Source organism: Schistocerca nitens, chromosome 8 (assembly GCF_023898315.1).
Source record: "Schistocerca nitens isolate TAMUIC-IGC-003100 chromosome 8, iqSchNite1.1, whole genome shotgun sequence".
In the NCBI taxonomy this organism is placed as follows: Eukaryota; Metazoa; Arthropoda; class Insecta; order Orthoptera; family Acrididae; genus Schistocerca; species Schistocerca nitens.
In genome coordinates, this window is record NC_064621.1 from 547,893,000 (window position 1) to 547,911,143 (window position 18,144).

Here is an 18,144-nt window from a genome sequence, read left to right on the forward strand (position 1 = left end):
CTATTCCGCACATCAGTAGCAGACAAATTGCGCGAGAATCGGGAATCTCAATAACATAGGTGTTGAGAATGGTACATCAACATCTATTGCACCCGTACCATATTTCTATGCACCAGGAACTGCATGGCGACGGCTTTGAACGTCGTGTACAGTTCTGCCACTGGGCACATGAGAAATTACGGGACAATGACAGATTTTTTGCATGCGTTCTATTTAGTGACGAAGCATCATTCACCAACAGCGTTAACGTAAACTGGCATAATATACACTATTGGGCAATGGAAAAGCCACGATGGCTGCGACAAGTGGAACATCAGCAATCTTGGCGGATTAATGTATGGTGTGGCATTATGGGAGGAAGGATAATTGGCCTCCATTTTATCGATGGCAATCTAAATGGTGCAATGTATACTGATTTCCTATGTAATGGTCTAGCGATGTTACTACAAGTTGTTTCACTGCATGACAAAATGGCGATGTACTTCTAACATGATGGATGTCCGGCACATAGCTCGCATGCGGTTGAAGCGGTATTGAATTGCACATTTCATGACAGGTGGATTGGTTGTCAAAGCACCATACCATGGCCCGCACGTTCACCAGATCTCACGTCCCCGGATTTCTTTCTGTGGGGAAAGTTGAAGGATATTTGCTATTGTGATCCACCGACAACGCCTGACAACATGTGTCGGCGCATTATCAATCCATGTGCGAACATTACGGAAGGCAAGCTACTCGCTGTTGAGAGGAATGTCGTTACACGTATTGCCAAATACATTGAGGTTGATGGACATCATTTTGAGCATTTATTGCATTAATGTGGTATTTACAGGTAATCACGCTGTAACAGCATGCGTTTTCAGAAATGAGAAGTTCACAAAGGTACATTAGAACAACCGAAATAAAATGTTCAAATATACCTATGTTCTTTATTTTAATTTAAAAAACCTGCCTGTTACCAACTGTTCATATAAAATTGTGAGTCATAAGTTTGTGACTATTACAGCGCCATCTATCACAAAGCGAAAAAAGTGACCCAACTAAAACATTCATATTTCTTTACATACTACACAAATATGTAATAAAAAAGGGGGGTTCCTATTTAAAAAAACGCAGTTGATATCCGTTTGACCTATGGCAGCGCCATCTAGCGGGCCAGCCATAGCGCCATCTGGTTTCCCCCTTCAAGCTAGACAAGTTTTGTTCTTTGCAGTTTTTTTATTTGACGCTTATTTCGTGAGATATTTGGCCCGGTCACAATCAGTGGACCACCCTGTATAAAACTGCCTCTGAGCTGTCACAGATGTGAGGCCGTCTACGAAAAACATATGACAGAATCAAAATTGGTGGCATATTATTTCGTAAAAGGAGGAGGAAGGGGTATTGACTTCGTTTTGCAGGCAGACGTTAGCAGGAGGCGGGTGTTTTTTAATGTGTAGTGATTTCGAATGTGGTAATTAGATTGGGAACTAAAGCAAAGCCTTACAATACAGTCACAGATGCCTACACTTTTGGCACTTCTTTCCGAATGTGATCCAATTTCATAGGTGTTGGTTAGGATGAGATCTGATAGAACTTCTAAAATTTAACAACATGTGTTGCTGTCTAGAATGAAATTTTGTCATTAGGTCCTTCAAATTACATAAAGAGTCAACATCACCTGATGCCAAGTTGTACCCTGAATGTTGTAAAATTTCTTGTAAATATCAGTTATAGTATATGTTGTAGCAAGCTTTACAGTATGAAGGTAGGTATACTTATTGTGTACAGTTTAATGTCATGTATGTGTATTTAACATATGTCCAGGTCTTGTAATCTCTTTCAACTTAGACTAAATTTTTAATCTGTGAATCAAAACTTTTGAATTCACTTATGAACTAGAAAACCAGAGAAAAAGAAATATCACCCGAGAAATAGAAACAAGCTATAATCTTGAATTTTTTCATCAAAAAATATGAGCTATCATCAGGCTATCTTCCATTCGGAATGCAGTTGCACTCAGCTATTGTTATATAGACTTGTAAATTATAGAGTGCAGCAATCAGTCATCCTTTTTAAATTTTATTATGCAGATCTAGATTTCGGCTAGAAGCTAGCCATTCTCAGTGCTAAGAATACAGGAAGTACATAATCAGATGATGTCATTAAAAGTTACAAGTAATGGCTTAACTCATATGGTTTGTATATTACATACCACTATTATTTCCGCTCAAAGCATGTAAGTCCCTGTTGATCAGGCTCCACCTGTAGTTCATTGAATACTACTGTTTGTGGAAAGCAGCCATACTCGATTTCTCCATGGTATCTTTTCTTCTCAATATGATGTGTATGGCTGCACATTTACAACAAAACATAAGGTGCCGTTTTGACATCCAGTGTGAGGTTGCTGCTTAAGTGCGAGAAGGGCAGGTTACTCGACCTCCTAGAAAAGTTCGAGATCTTCTGCCATCACAAAAATACGGACAGCAACCTGATTAATGATCAGGTTATTATGAAAAATGCACGGTTCTGGGAATTGTTCGAAGATTTGTTGCTGGGAAACAGTGTAGGGTTTGCTCCAGGGGGAACGAGGTAATACCTGCCGTCTTGCCAATATGTAGCAGCCATTTGCATAATACTGTACGAATACGATGATTATAATTCTGAACCAACAGAATTTCTTCCATGATAACTTCAGCTCAGATGCATATACAGTATTATTAACAGCAATTCAGTATATTGGTTGTTTTTCATTTACAAGGAAGATCGGTTTTAAGGGATAATGGGGTTAGCATCCTCTATATCTATAGCGGAATTGCCAAATTGCACCAACCACACATCTGAATGATATTTGGCGCCATCTAAGAACTGTTTAGTAAATATGATGAATAATATACTTATTATGTTTTAATAAAGGGAAATATAAAGATATAAATATTTAAGCCATATCAACTAATAGGTGTATACAGCACGTGTCTTCTTGTGTCCTATAAATTTTTAAAAAATATCGCACAAATCTAAGGGCTGTCAATTCGACTAAATACCTAGGAATTACAATTATGAGCAACTTAAATTGGAAAGACCACATAGATAATATTGTGAGGAAGGCGAAACAAAGACTGCGCTTTGTTGGCAGAACACTTAGAAGATGTGACAAACCCACTAAAGAGACAGCCTACATTACACTTGTCCATCCTCTGCTGGAATATTGCCACGTGGTGTGGGATCCTTACAAGGTGGGATTGATGGAGGACATCGAAAAAGTGCAAAGAAGGGCAGCACGTTTCGTGTTATTGCGCAATAGGGGTGAGAGTGTCACTGATATGATACGCGAGTTGGGGTGGCAGTCACTGAAATACAGGCGATTTTCTTTGTGGCAAGATCTATTTACGAAATTTCAATCGCCAACTTTCTCTTCCGAATGCGAAAATATTTTTTTGAGACCCTCCTACGTAGGGAGAAATGATCATCATAATAAAATAAGAGAAATCGGAGCTCGAACGGAAAGATTTAGGTGTCCCTTTTTTTCCACGTGCCATTCGAGAGTAGAGTGATAGAGTAGTAGTATGAAAATGGTTCGATGACCCCTGTGCCAGGCACTTGAGTGTGAATTGCAGAGTAACGATGTAGATGTAGACATGCTTTGAGCGGAAATAATAGTGGTACATAATATACAAACCATATGAGTTAAGCCATTACGTGTAACTTTTAATGACATCATCTGACTGATTGCTGCAATCTATCATTTACAAGTCAAAATATGAACAACCAAATGTGTTCATGAAATGTAGAACTTAAGTGTGTACTTAAGAAGTAATTCCCTGCAATCGACATTTTTTTTAAAGTCCCTTGAAAAGTGTATGTAGGTTTTACAGTATAAAAATGTATAAATAGAAATAAATTACTTTTGATTGTTGATCATATGAATAGCTTTTTAACATTCCTTTAAATTTGAAATATTAGAGGCTTATATACAGGACTGTTAATCATCCTTAAAACTTCTTCATGGGTGAGACAGCAAATGGACATGCCTTTGAATGTCTGCCAATATTTTACAAGACTTCTGTGAATTATGCACTCACTTTCTTTTGTAAACATTAAATTTACACTAAGAAAACAATTCTCTCAGTGATGAAATATGAATAACTGTCACTTTGTTAGCTACCACAAGAATTAAAAAATCTTAGCAGTAGTGCTTTCAAATTGAAACTGAAGAGTTTCGTCATGGGTCACTTCTTCTATTCTGTCGAGCAGTTCCTTGAAAAATTAAGCTGATTCTTGTTGTATTGTTGATTGTGTTTACTTAAACTTATGACTTTACTTTTTTCGGTTTCATAAACATTTTATTTTTATATGTTATTACTTTTACGTTGTAATTTCATGTAATGACATGTTCCATGACCTTGGAGATTTGCTCCCCAATTTTGTCCTACAGAACTTGACGTGTAAATAAATAAATTATTAATATTTGCTTACACTGAAATCCCTTTATACTGTCACCAATGGAACTCGTGCTGAGTAGAATTTGTTTTATGAGTTAAAATTAATTTTTATGTCAAGTTGTTGATGCAGTAGTTAAAATATTTAGGCCTCTCCTACTGTTTAAGCAATGTTACAGAAAAGATTTGTTACCTGTAAGAAAGATAAATTTCAGTACGGTACCGCTATAAATTCCTGGGTAAGTAATTATTTCTCTTTAAAAAAATTTACCACTTACAAAAACTACACAGTTCGCTAATAATCCACTTACAAAAAGTCTAAATTTTCTTGAAAACACATTGTATGAAGTGTTCCTAATATATCTAATGACTGGATTCAGGAAAAAACAAGAACTTGTTCAGACTCTATGTAGGATACATCCTTCTCATCACCTTTGAGCACCTTTACTTTTAGTGCCTTACTGATCATACACATAATCTGGACTTTTCCAACACCTTTCTGTGCAATCACAATATGCCTGTATTTTATTGATTTCCTTCTTGCATTTTGAAACTCCAGCTAAATAAGTGTTCCTGGCATGGTCTTTTCCACAGTTTGTTCTGAACTTGTAACTTCTTGGAGATGGTGTCTTACCACAGAAGCCATCCACCACACCTTCACACCTTTCCCATGAGATATTGCAAAGAAAAACTATTCTACATATATTCCAAAATCTTTCATCAAGTAGCAGAGTTTGTAAATAGTAAACTTGTTCTTAAATATTTTTCACGGTGTTTGCTCAATAGTCATCGTGGAAACCTATAAATATATTATTGTACTGCATTTGTCAGCTTTTAATAGGTGATTGTCTAAAGGAATTTTCTTTTAGTTCTCTGTGAAGCAAATTTTATTTTGCACTTCCTTTATATTGCACTTCCTGTATATTGCAGTTGATGCTACAAAGTAACTAAAATTTGCACTGGATATCATTTTTTCACATTCTTTGTTGACGCTACAAAGTAACTAAAATTTGCAGTGGATATCATTTTTTCATATTCTTTGTTTCCTGCTACATAGAGCAGACTGATAACTGGAAAAGGATTTGCATAGGAAGTTCTTTACCTTCAGTAAGTGGACACCTCAGTCTGTTTATTTCCTAAGGGCAACAGGGCACAGTGCAGCCATCATTGATGGGAATGGCAATAGGCAAGACATGGCAGTCGATGAAATTACAGTAAACTAGTTGTAGAATTACAAGGCCTGCTTACCTCAGGTGCATGCCTTAAAAACACTTTAAGAGAAGAGAACTTGTACTGTTATAGTTTCTTCAGTTGCAGTTTCCTTTTGAAGCAGTCAAAGCAAAATCACTGAATGGAAAAGTGAGAGAAATTTTATGACTGACTGAAGGCATTTAAAGAACCATCACAGTAAATGGAAAAAAATGTGAGCAGTTTAGACAGACCTTGGCCAGCAGTGGTAGCCTTACAGTTCTAACACCACCAGTCTTATATTTACTTTACTATCCAACAAATGTGACAGTCAGTGCAGAAAATATAGTGTAGAGAAGCAGAAAAAATAGGTTTTTGGTTCCTTTTCTCTTAATGTGCTAATATAGGTAGTAACATTATTATTATTATTATTATTATTATTACTATTATTATTATTATTTGTATCCAGGGCTCTGACAGTGATTCCTGCAGTTGGAGTGACTCTGACTCAGATTCAGGCAGTACATCATGCAGTTCGCACAGTGGTCGTTCCAGTCGTTCTTCCAATACCCATCAGACTTTCTCTATAAGAGAAAACAATTTTGATCAGGTGAGATGCCATCTTCTAAAGCACTTGCAGTGACTATTGTATTAGAATTAAGTATATGTGTAGAATTATTGGTAAAGTATTTAGTGCAGTCATGTTGCAACCAACGAGGATGTAGACCACAGACCTTTCATCGTTCGTTTATTTTTATAGTTTTAGTTCTCATCTACATCTACATCTACACCCTCCAAACCACAGTGAGGTGCATGGCAGGGGATCCAACCTATTGTATCAGTCATTAGGGTCTTTTCCTATTCCATTCATGTATGGAGCAGGATCAGGATGAGTGTTTAAATGCCTCTGCATGTACAGTAATTATTATAACGTTATCATCATGCACCCTGTGTGAGCAATATGTAGGAGATTGTAATGTATTCCTAGAGTCATCATTTAAAGCCAGTTCTTGAAATTTTGTTAATAGATGTTCTCGAGATAGTTTACGTCTATCTTCACGAGTCTTCCAGTTCACTTCTACACTCTCCAATGGATCAAACATATATGACCATTCATGCTTCCCTTCTCTGTGTACATTGTGTATATCCTCTGTTAGTCCTATTTGGTATGCATCTCACACACTTGAGCAATATTCTAGAACCAATCACCTGAGTGATTTGTAAGCAGTCTTCTCTGTAGACTGATTGCAGTTCACCAGTATTCTACCAATAAGTCAAAGTCTACTACCTGCTTTACCAAGGACTGAACCTATGTGACCATTCCATTTCCTATCCCAGCAAAATATTAACATTCAGATACTTGTATGAGTTAGTCGATTCCAGCAGTGACTCATTCATATTATAGTCATAGGATACTACATTTTTTTGTTTTTTGAACTGCACAGTTTTACATTTCTGAATATTTAAAGCAAGTTGCCAATCTTTGCACCACTTTGAAATCTTATCAAGATCTGACTGAATATTTATGCAGCTTGTTTCAGACAGTACTTCATTTCAGATAACTACATTACCTGCAAAAGTCTTGTGGTTACTATTAATGCAATATCACTAATGTACAACATGAACAGCAAGGGTCCCAACACACTTTCCTGGGGCAAACCAGAAGTTACTTCTACATCTGACAATGATTCCAAGATGACAGCTACATCCTCGCTACCAAAATGTCCTCTATCCAGTCACAAATTTCACTTGATACCCATATGATTGTACTTTTGACAATAAATGTAGGTGTGGCACCGAGTCAAATGCTTTTCGTAAATCAAGGAGTACTGCATCTACCTAACTGACTTGATCTAAAGTTTTCAATATGTCATGCCAGAAAAGTGCGAGTTGGGTTTTACGTGATCTATGATTTCTGAATCCATGCCGGTTGGCATTGAGGAGGTCATTCTGTTCAAGATACCTCATTATGTTTGAGCTCAGTATATGTTCTAAGACTGTACAACAAATCGATGTCAAAGGTACTGGATGGTAGCTTCGTGGATCACTTCTACTACTCATCTTGTAGGCAGTTGTGACCTGTGCTTTTTTCCAAGTACTGTGCATGGCTTTTTTTGTTTGAAGCACCTACAATAGTCTATAGCTAGAAGGGGGCCTAACTCAGCTGCAATTACTGTACAGAATCTGACAGGAATTCCATTGGGCCCTAGAGCTTTGTTCAATTTCAATGATTTCAGCTGTTTCTCAATACTGCTCTCAGTTGTTTACTAAACTGGTAGAAGGAAATAAATCTCAGAATTTAGTGATGATGTGCTTTTGAGTATTTAGGGATTAGATCTTCTGTGTGTAATCAGCTTTTGTCCCCCCTGACACACATGTAGTTGATTCTTGCCTCTCAGTATTGTAATGTGTAGTCATTTGTTCACACGGTAATTACATATACTCAATAAAGGCTTAAGATACGTGGATTGTGGAGGGGGGGGGGAGTGGTCTTTTTTTGCATTCTTTTTTAACTTCCAAAATTGAAACATTGGCCACTTGATGTATTTTGTTGGCAGTGTCTGCTCAGTTCTTAGATTGGAGTGTTAGTTGCTTGTGGTACTGTTTCAATACGTCTCGATTGATCTTTAGTTTTGCCACTCCATGTCTATAAGGGTTCTTTCCGGCTAATTGAGCCTTTCTGAAATGAATGAAATTCATGTTAATTGTGATCTGAGTTGAACTTTGCACCTGGTTGTACTTGAACATGTATAATTTCCTTAATTGATGCCCTAGATATTGCCACACGGTTGATTTATTTCTCTGCATTCAGGTTTTCAGGTAAATGCAATGTCTTCTGCTTACTTAGTTCATGTTTGTAGAAAGTTAACATCTGAAGATCGAATGTCTGGCACAGGTTAACAATCATTATACCTCTCTGTATGCAGAATATTTTCCTATTTCACTCTGCTTCTGTTCTCAGTTGAGCCATAAAGTCACCCAGCCATGTGTTGATGATCTTTTTCGATATTTTCTCTGGCTCTTCCTCTAGAAGGTCCCAAAATTCAACTCTTATCGTCATTGGTGGGCACAGGTACACTGATTGAGCTGTAGATTGCGAAGTTTCGTGTAAATCCCATTGGTGAAAGAACTTCTTGTAGCTGAGCTGCATGCTTATTAATGCCGACAGCTGTGGCCAAATACCGTGGAATTCATAATAATGTATGGAAAGTTCTGGTTGAGAATTAAGAATTATTTAGGAGTAAAGGAGATGACTCACCAAAAGGCAGTAGTGCTGCATCGTCGACAGTTACACAAACAAGAGGTACAGAGCTTTGCTAGCTTTCAGAATGAAACTCCTTTTTCAAGCTTGTAGGAGAAACATGCACGACTCACTGACCTGCAAACACCTGTCTACTTACATTGTGCTCAGTCAACTGCCAGCTCTTCGTTGGCCCCCGGTGAGTGTACTGGGGTAAGGTGGGAGTGCAGGGTGGGTTGGGGTGAGGCATGGAGAGATGTGAGGGAGGGAGGGGGTTGGGGATAAGTGTCTAGCGGCTCGTGGAGAGTGGGGAGCTGTCCGTGGACTAGCTAGGGGTGCACGTGGAGGGAGCAGGTGGCAGGCGGCTCGGAAAGCAATTTCACAGACTAGGGCATGAGATGGCAGCACACAGCTAGCTGACATGACTTGGGTGCCACACAAGATGTACCATGCTGCTAACATGACACTTCTTCGAAGCAGACTGCCTCAAATAAGAGTAAATTTTGATACACAGATACAGCAAGGTAGAACTCCTGGAGGGGGTGGGGAACCCAGATAGTTAAACCCAAAGGAAAATATTTGTATACCTTCTTTTGCAACATCATTACAAAAGATAGTACACATATTAGAGAACCTATAAACTTAATAACAAGACACAAGAATATTTATCCTACACTCCCGCACCTTAGATAACAAGGCAATATCTGAAGGAAACATTCTTGGATATAGCTACAGATGTGAGCATCAATGTTTCACAGTATTTTGTCATCAAACTGAGGCACCATCATTGGCTGACAGGATGTATTGAGATGCATTAGTGTTTTATACAAATGCATCTCGATTTGGCGAAGGAATCTCATGCCACTTTCGCACTCAGATCTGGCATGTTACTCAAGAATTTTCTCTCCAAAATATCTGCCAAGAAAGACTTAAATGTCATATTATATTAGATAATATTGTTAGCATCACCAACTGAAACAAACCACAAATAAAATTATTTATCCATGTAAGAACACTGAAGTTGTTTACCCCTGTGGTCAGTACATCATTTAAAAAATAACTTCAGTGCTTTAATTTTTTATCTTGACATATTTTGGTTTACATTACACCTCCAATTAAGTTCAACCGTTATTTTATCCAACTTCAATGTTGCGTGACGGTAAGCCATTATAAACAACAGATTCAAGTTTAATTTTAATTTCATGTTAGGGGGAAAAAAGAAAAAGTTCTTTTAACCCAGTGACCCTCTGGAGCTTTCCAGTGCCTGGTTCCTTTTGCTAAAGAGGGTACTACTACTACTGCTGCTACTACAACATGCTGTAGTTAGTTATTATGACTGTAAAATTTTAACCTCTGCTGTTTTAAATTTCAGGTTTTTGTTAAAAATGTAAGATTCTTTCCTTTACTGATTGTCATTCTTAATATAATATTCATACTATTTTCCTTCCCGCCTCTACCTTCACTTTTTTGTATTTCTCATTTATATCATTCCTAATGGGGAAATTGCAGCTAACTTGAATGTAATGTGTGTGAGCTGTATTTGGCTATAAATGTCTGAAGTGGTCAGTAGGCGGGGAAGAAACTTTTTCATTATAGGTGGTGCAACTGTGCATAATTAAGTAAAGAAAATTCAAACTGAAAAGACCACATTGACTGCAAATGGTCACCTTTTCGGAGATTGAAACCAAGTGGTGCGGTGCCTCCTAGATTTTATGGACTACCAAAGGTCCACAAGAAAGACGTTCCTCTCTGCCCCATAGTGAGTAACATAGGCTCTCCAACCCATGACATTGCCAAACACCTGGCATCATTGTAGAGGCCCCTTGTGGGAAAATGTGCTCTGCTGATTCCATTAGTAAACTGAAATCATTGGAAATGAACCCTTCTGATATATTAGTTAGTTTCAGTGTGGTGTCTTTATTCACAAAGGTTCCCCTTCCAGAATCTCTACAACTTATTGAAAGAAGCTTTGACAAAGAGATTTCAGCTTTATTCAAACATGTTCTGACCTCTTCGTACTTCTTATTTAACAACGAATTTTTTGAACAGACGGACAGAGTCGCCATGGGTAGTCCCTTATCACCTCTGGTGGCCAATTTATTTATGGAAGACTTCGAGGAGAAGGCGCTTGAATCTGCTGACTTGAAACCCACGGTATTCTGTAGGTATGTTTATGATACCGTTGTAGTTTGGCCCCATGGTGAAGATAACTTGCAAGACTTGTTAAGACATCTGAACTCCCTCCACGATCAAATTAAGTTCACAATGGAAATGGAAAAGGAGGGATGCCTTCCATTCTTGGATGTTCTGGTTTGGCACAGAGAGGATGGCACTTTGGGACATAAAGTGTATCGTAGGCCAACGCACACGGATTTGTATTTATGTGCAAATAGCTGCCACCATCCTGTCAAGACAAGGAGTGTTCTCCAAACTTTCCCACATACAAAGAGTGTTTGAAGACAATGGGTACTCCCCACAGCAAATACGGAAGGCACTGAAAATGAAACCAAAAGAGGCCACAAAGAAAGCAGAAGAAGACGAAGAAACCTTTAAACCAATGGCCTTCCTGCCATATGTGGGTAGTCTTTCATCAAAAATAGGACTGATTCTCAGCAGACACAAAACAAAAGTGATTTTTCGTCGTCCACCCAAGACAGCTGCACTCCTGGGCTCCGTCAAAGATAATTTGCTGCTCTGAAAATCTGGAGTTTACAAAATTCCATGTGAATGTGGCCTTTCTTACATTGGACAAACAACTTGTACTGTCCAAGAAAGATATACAGAACGCCGGAGGTACACACGACTTTTACAGCCTAACAAGTCGGCAGTGGCAGAGCACTGTATCAACACTGGTCACAGTATGTTGTATGACAACGCCAAAATTTTGGCAACTACATCACCTTTTTGGGACTTGATAGTGAAGGAGGCAATTGAGATTCGCTTGATGACCAATTTCATTAATACAGATAATTGTTTTATTTCAACCTTGATAAATCATGGAATACGGTACTTGCTGTAATAAACTCACAAAGATGTCATCACATTGCAGCTCACAATGATATATCGACAGGCCAACACAGATCGACTGCAAAGTCGTAGATGTAACTCACGCATTGTGCACGTCTCTGCCGCCAACCCACGTATCTGGCGCATTTGCATCTGTGGTCGCATGCGCATTTGCGCAGTACAAGAGTATAAAGGGATGAAGCGAGTTCTGGAGTGGAACTCTAGCGGCTCACTCAAAAGATGGCTGAACATTATACAGCCGAAATATTAGAAGAAGAAGAAGAAGAAGAAGAAGAAGGAGAATTCTTGTGGGTGCACACCCGAAACTTAATGGAACAGTCTTTGCGCTGCCAAAACCTAAAGATTCACACCTTTACTATAGTTAATAATATGGGATTGTGGATCCACCATGATGCAAAACGCTTCTTGTTTATTTACATCCTTGAACCAGTTTCAGCAAAATGCCACCACATCAGTGGATTTCTTTATTCTAAAACATGCGAAATTTTGCATTGTTCAAATACATTACAAAAAGAGTTGTTGTTTGTGTACTGTTTGATTCCAGATCTTGTGTGAATAATTTTATAGTACATTTTCACCTTAAAGTCATTGCCTTCTTAAGTTTGTTGCCCCCTTTTTTATCTCTCTCTCTCTCTCTCGCTCTCTTTCTTTCATGTAGCATGTCAGCTGCAAAGGTATGAGCTATGTTCCTAACAAATATGAAAATTTGAACTTGCAAATGTCAGTGTTATTACCATTGAAATTCACAGTAGTATTGTGATACAATTTTTGTGGGCTAGGTTGTTAAGTAATGTGTTGTGCACTCATGTTAGTTGGTCGGCTCTTTGTTGCTTTGAAAACACAGGTAGAGCATAACTTTCCATCTTTGCAGTAATTCAGATATCATGCAATCGCGCTGTTGCCACGTGTCGTGAGATGTATCTTGAGAGAATTTTATTTAGTTATGTTTACTGTTTATATTCTTTTCGAAGCTATAACAGGAATTCTTACAACACGCTAAGTCTGTAAGCCCATAACGTGAGTTGTGTAATGTATGTGATCAAGATTAACATATACAAATAATCTGTGTTGTGTCGATTCACTTAAAGTAGTAGTGTTACAGAATGTGGTGAGTTCATTGGTTATATTTTTCCCTTCCAGTGTAGCCTCTCGTGCGTAATAATTTTCTTCTTATGTTAATTTCCAGTGCAAGTGTTTGTTATGTTTCAGAATGTGTAGGTCAGTTTAGATATTTGTGGGGTGGTGCTTTTCATTCATTAAGTGTTCTACAAAATTGGAGTGTGTGTGCTCTCACTCTTCAGAGCTCCCGTGTTCTGTGTACCTTGTTCAGATGTTCCTGCATGTTTGTCCTGTGTATTGAGACTGATGGGAGTTGCATGTGAGTTTGTATATTCCTATATTGCAAAATTTGTCTGGAGTTATTTTGTGTGATCTTAGACATTTTTGTATTGTGTTTTTCTCAATGCTATTAGGATATCTTTGTTTTTTTATTATACTTCTAATCCCATGTACTATATTATTATGTGTTTGTGTGTACCATATATTTCTCTTTTTGGGAGTGGTGTTGTCTGTTGTGTTGTGTTCTGCTGTGTTGTCTGTGTGTTCTGCCTTTGTGTTTTTGGACTCTTTGGTTGTGCACTGGTGTGAGGTGCCATTTTTATTACATTTCTTTTTTCTTGTTGATGAACTTGTTCATGGTATCTGTTGTGTATTCATTTTCAACAGCAATTTGATTACTTTTAAGTTTATGTGCGTAGTTTTGGGGTTTAAGAGGTGTTTGTTTAATCTTGTGTAGTTATGTGCTGTCAGGTGGTTGGATGTGTTACGGGTAACAGAGCTTGTGGATGTAGTTTTTTTGCAGGTGTGAAACTCATGTTGGTGGTTTTTCTTCTTATTGTGAAGAGCACTAAATTTAGTTTTTTCTCCCCCCCCCCCCCCCCCCCCCAATTAGGTTCCACCGTAGAGTGTATTTGTGGGTGTTCTGTGTTGTTGATGTTGTGTAGCTGTTGTGTCCTATGTTATATTTTATCTGTGAGACAGAATGTGTCATCCACATAATTGTACCAGTTTATTATTCTGTACACACTTTGTTTTACATTGTTGTTGGATGTTTTGCATGTTTTAGAATAAAGAAATTATAATGCCGAGACTAGTTTGGAGAAATAAATAAACAAAAATGTTTTTGAGTCAAGGTGGAACCACAATCCCAAATTGTTTTATACAGGTATTGTCCTCCCACAGAAGAGTTCAAGTTGCAGTGATTTTTTTACCATAGTTTATTCATACACGTAAGTAACTGTGGCCTGCCTGCTCCTGCTCAATATCAAGTATCTGCCTCAAAAAGAAGACTTTGTAGTAAGCATATAACATTTAGTGCCCCACAACAAAACAAGAGCAAAAGCACAGTTCACAAGTGGGACCTTACATTCATGTGCATACTCCAGAACACATCAAACAAACAATTTATGCTTGTAAAATGTAGTCATTGTGTGAAATGCTCACTTGAGTTGGCTACCTAAATGTCATATTGTAAAAGTATGGTACATGTCTTCTACACACAATGCATAACTATGTCAGGAGGGCCCCCAAACACGTGTGTGTTATTGCAGCAGAAAGAAGAGTAATTGAGCATATCCCCAAAAGTAACCCTCTTGGATGATTACTAAACTAAAAGGCTTTTTCTGTAAATGAAGCGTTAGGCTTTTAAATGGAAACTTATGATGCTATAAACATAAATACTGAGATTATAAATCAAACACAGCTTGGACTGCTGATTGGAATAAAACTGCAAAGTGCTGATGGAAATCTTGTATTCATTCATTCATTCATTTCATTGTTGCCCTTATGGACAGTGTTTGAATTCGAAAATCACATGATGACACAATTTTCACTTCTTTCCTCTCTTCCTCTTCTCTTCCCAAAATCTCTTCATCCTTTGGCTGTGCTCCTGTTTCCTTTGCTCTGTCCATAATGTTCCTGTCTTCTTTCTCTCCTTTACAATAAATTTTGCACTCCTAACTTTGTTTCTGAAGTATTTCCTGTCTCCTATCATTTGCCTGTTGATCCCTATCTGCCTTAAGTCTTCGTCTATTTCATGATACCAATTTGTTTTCTTGCTTGAGCTGTTTACTATATCAAAAATTTTCTTTGTAAGTCGGTTGTTGTCCATTCTCTGTATGTGTCCATAGAAATTTAATCTGCGTTTTCTGATCGCGTCTGTTAGTCTGTCAGTGTGCTGGTACAGCTCTTTGGTAGGTCGCTTCATCCATATGCCATCTCTGTGAATTGGTCCAAATATTTTTCTGAGAATTTTGCGTTCTATTTTTTCTGTGTCTATGATGCCTGATGCTCCAATTGTGGTTGTTTCTGACGCGTACAATGCTTCTGGTAATACAACTGTTTTGTAGTGCCTAAGTTTGGCCTGCCTCGATATGCTTTTCTTATTATAATGTGACCATGTGAGTTTGTATGCCTTCTGGAGTTTCTTCGTTCGTTCCATGTTAGCCGCCTTGTTTGATCCTCCCATTTGTATGTACTCCCCTAAATACTTAAATTTTTCGACTCTTTCTACGGATCCATATACAGTATGCATGGTGTGTACATTGTTGGTCTGTCGTTCCATATATTGTGTCTTCTCGTAAGATACCTGCAGACCTGTTTTGGCAGCTATTTCATGCAAGCATTCCAGTGCTTCCTTTGCCTCCTGTGTATTATTGCTGAGTATGGCTATATCATCTGCAAATGCCAGACATTTTATGATTGTTTTGGTTTCACGTGTTCTTCCCAGCTGTATTCCTTTAACTTGTTCCTCCCACTGCTTGATAATTTTGTCTAACACCATGTTGAATAGGATTGGTGAGAGCCCGTCTCCTTGTCGGATACCTGTGTGTATGTGGAAGGGTTCCGAAATTTCTCCCATGAACTTAATCTTGGAGGTAGTGTCTGTAAGCGTCTGTTGTATAAGTGTCCTGGTTTTTCTGTCGATACCATATTCTTCCAGTACGTCAAAGAGTGTCTGTCTGTCTATGGAATCATATGCTTTTTTAAAGTCCACAAAGGTAACTACAGTGTTTCTTGCCTGTCTGACTTTCAAAAGTGTTCTCAAGTTCCAGATCTGTTCGATGCATGATCTCCCTTTTCTGAAGCCCGCCTGGTATTCCCAAATTTGCAGATCTGCTTGTGGTTCTAGTCTGTTTAATAGCACCTTAGAGAAAATTTTGTATGTAACTGGTACTAGCGAAATGCCTCTGTAATTGTTTGGATCTGACTTATCACCCTTTTTATGTAATGGATGGTTCAATGCACATTTCCATTCCTCTGGCACTTTCTCTGTGATCCAAATTTCGGAGATAATCTTATGGATTTTTTTGGTGATGTTTTCATCTTGGAGTTTCCAGATCTCGGCGATAATACCATCTTCTCCGGCAGCTCTGTTATTTTTCATTTGTTTTATGATTTCCTCTATCTCTTCTATTGTGGGTGGATCAGAATCGGCATTAGATGTGGTCTTTTGGAATGTTAATTTTCCTGTAGGTTTTTTGCAATTAAGAAGTTTATCAAAGTAATGTTTGAGAATTTTACAGTTTTCTTTTGTGTTTGTTTCCAGGGATCCATCTGTTCTTCGGAAGCAGAGGCTAGGGGGTTGATAGCCCTTAATATTTTCTTTGAAAGTTCTGTAAAAATTTCTTGTGTTATTTCTTTTGAAATCTTCCTCAATTTCTTTTAGTCTGTTATTGTCATATGCTCGTTTTTCCCTTCTGATTTCCTTCGATGCTAGTTTCTGAACTTCGTGAAATTCTTTCCATGTTTCTGAATTTCTGTAGCTACTGAACTTGTCCCATGCTTGCTTTCTTCTCTCAATGGCTTCATCACAATTTGCGTTCCACCACCTATGTTTGCGTTTTCTAGGTGGTTGTCCCCAGCACATAGTCTTCTGAACTGCCTTCGCCAGATCTGTCCATTTTTGCGCTGTCTGTTTCAGTCTTGGGATTGGCCTAATCTTAACTTGTAGCAAATAATGATCAGACTCGAAGACTCCTTTACGTGTTCTGACATTTAGAATTTCCCGCGAATTTTTCTTGGATATGGCCACATGATCAATCTGAAATTCTCCCCACACTGTGTTGGGTGCTTTCCATGTTGTAAGTTTTCGTCTTGGTTTTTGAAATTGTGTTGACATGATTTTGAGGTTAAAGTTTTGACAATATTTTATGTGGTGTTCCCCATTTCTGTTCGTGCGAATATGTGCTGAGTATGGGCCTGTTATTTCTCTGAATTTTCTCTCCTTACCAAGCTGCGCATTGAAATCACCCACGTTGTTAGTTACTTCCTCCATGTCTTCCCAGAAGTCTTCAATTTCTTGTGGCTTATTTCTGTTATGGTCATTTGTAGGTGCATGTGCGTTGATAATTGTGTATGCTTTATTACCTGATTTGAAGGACAGTGTCGAGATACGTTCTGATATTGAATTGAAGTCTATGATGTTATCCATGACTGATTTGTGTACTGCAAACCCTGTACCAAACAATAATGGTGTTCCTCTTCTGACCGCAGGTTTACCTTTGTAAATCCTGTAATGTTCTGTGTCGAAATGGTTTTCATCTACGAAGCGCGTCTCTTGAATGGCAAGAATTTTGATGTGAAATTTATCTAGCATGTCTGTCAGTTGTTTTAGTTTTCCAAGTTTGAACAGAGTGTTTGCATTGAGAGTGCCAAGGTAGTGCTTGCGAAGAGGTTTTGAGAAGCTCCGACTCTTCTCCTCATGATGTTCCTGGTCCCCCAGAATCCGATGACCAGGAAAGTCCAGTCCGTTGACTGGGGCCTGGGGTAGCGGATTTCTTTCCATTTGTTCCATCATGATTACTTCAAGTTGAAGTTGGTTGTGGTGACCTTTAACAAGATCACGGTAATTGCGGACTTGATTGTTGAGATCAAGCCATATTTCACTGCCGCACCAACTAGGTAAACAGACGCAGACCACTAGTCGCTGGATACCAGAACAGACACTAATGGATTTCTTGATGTTGTGTGTTTGGTCCGCGAGAGCTATTTTATTTCGCTCAAGTCCGCCGGCAAGCCGGTGAGGACCCCCCTATCCGCCACCTGGGACGCGCCACGTCGGAGTATCACCTCTCCGCCTGCTACGACACCGTAGTAGGTTCGTGGGGAAATCTTGTATTATATATCACAAAATACCATGGGATAGTGCAGAAAGTAAATAGGACCACAAGTAATTTGTGGAAAAGAATTTAGAAGAATAAAAGAGAAATG

At 38.4% G+C, this 18,144-nt stretch overlaps 1 protein-coding gene across 1 annotated transcript in view; it reads left to right on the forward strand.

Annotated features, from left to right (window-relative positions):
* LOC126198544 (histone-lysine N-methyltransferase ash1) overlaps nt 1-18,144 on the forward strand; it is a 341,958-nt gene that overhangs the window by 27,398 nt on the left and 296,416 nt on the right. Inside the window, exon 6 of the mRNA XM_049934952.1 lies at nt 6,076-6,216. Within this exon, the coding sequence (XP_049790909.1) occupies nt 6,076-6,216 (141 nt within the window). The remainder of the gene's footprint in view (nt 1-6,075; nt 6,217-18,144) is intronic.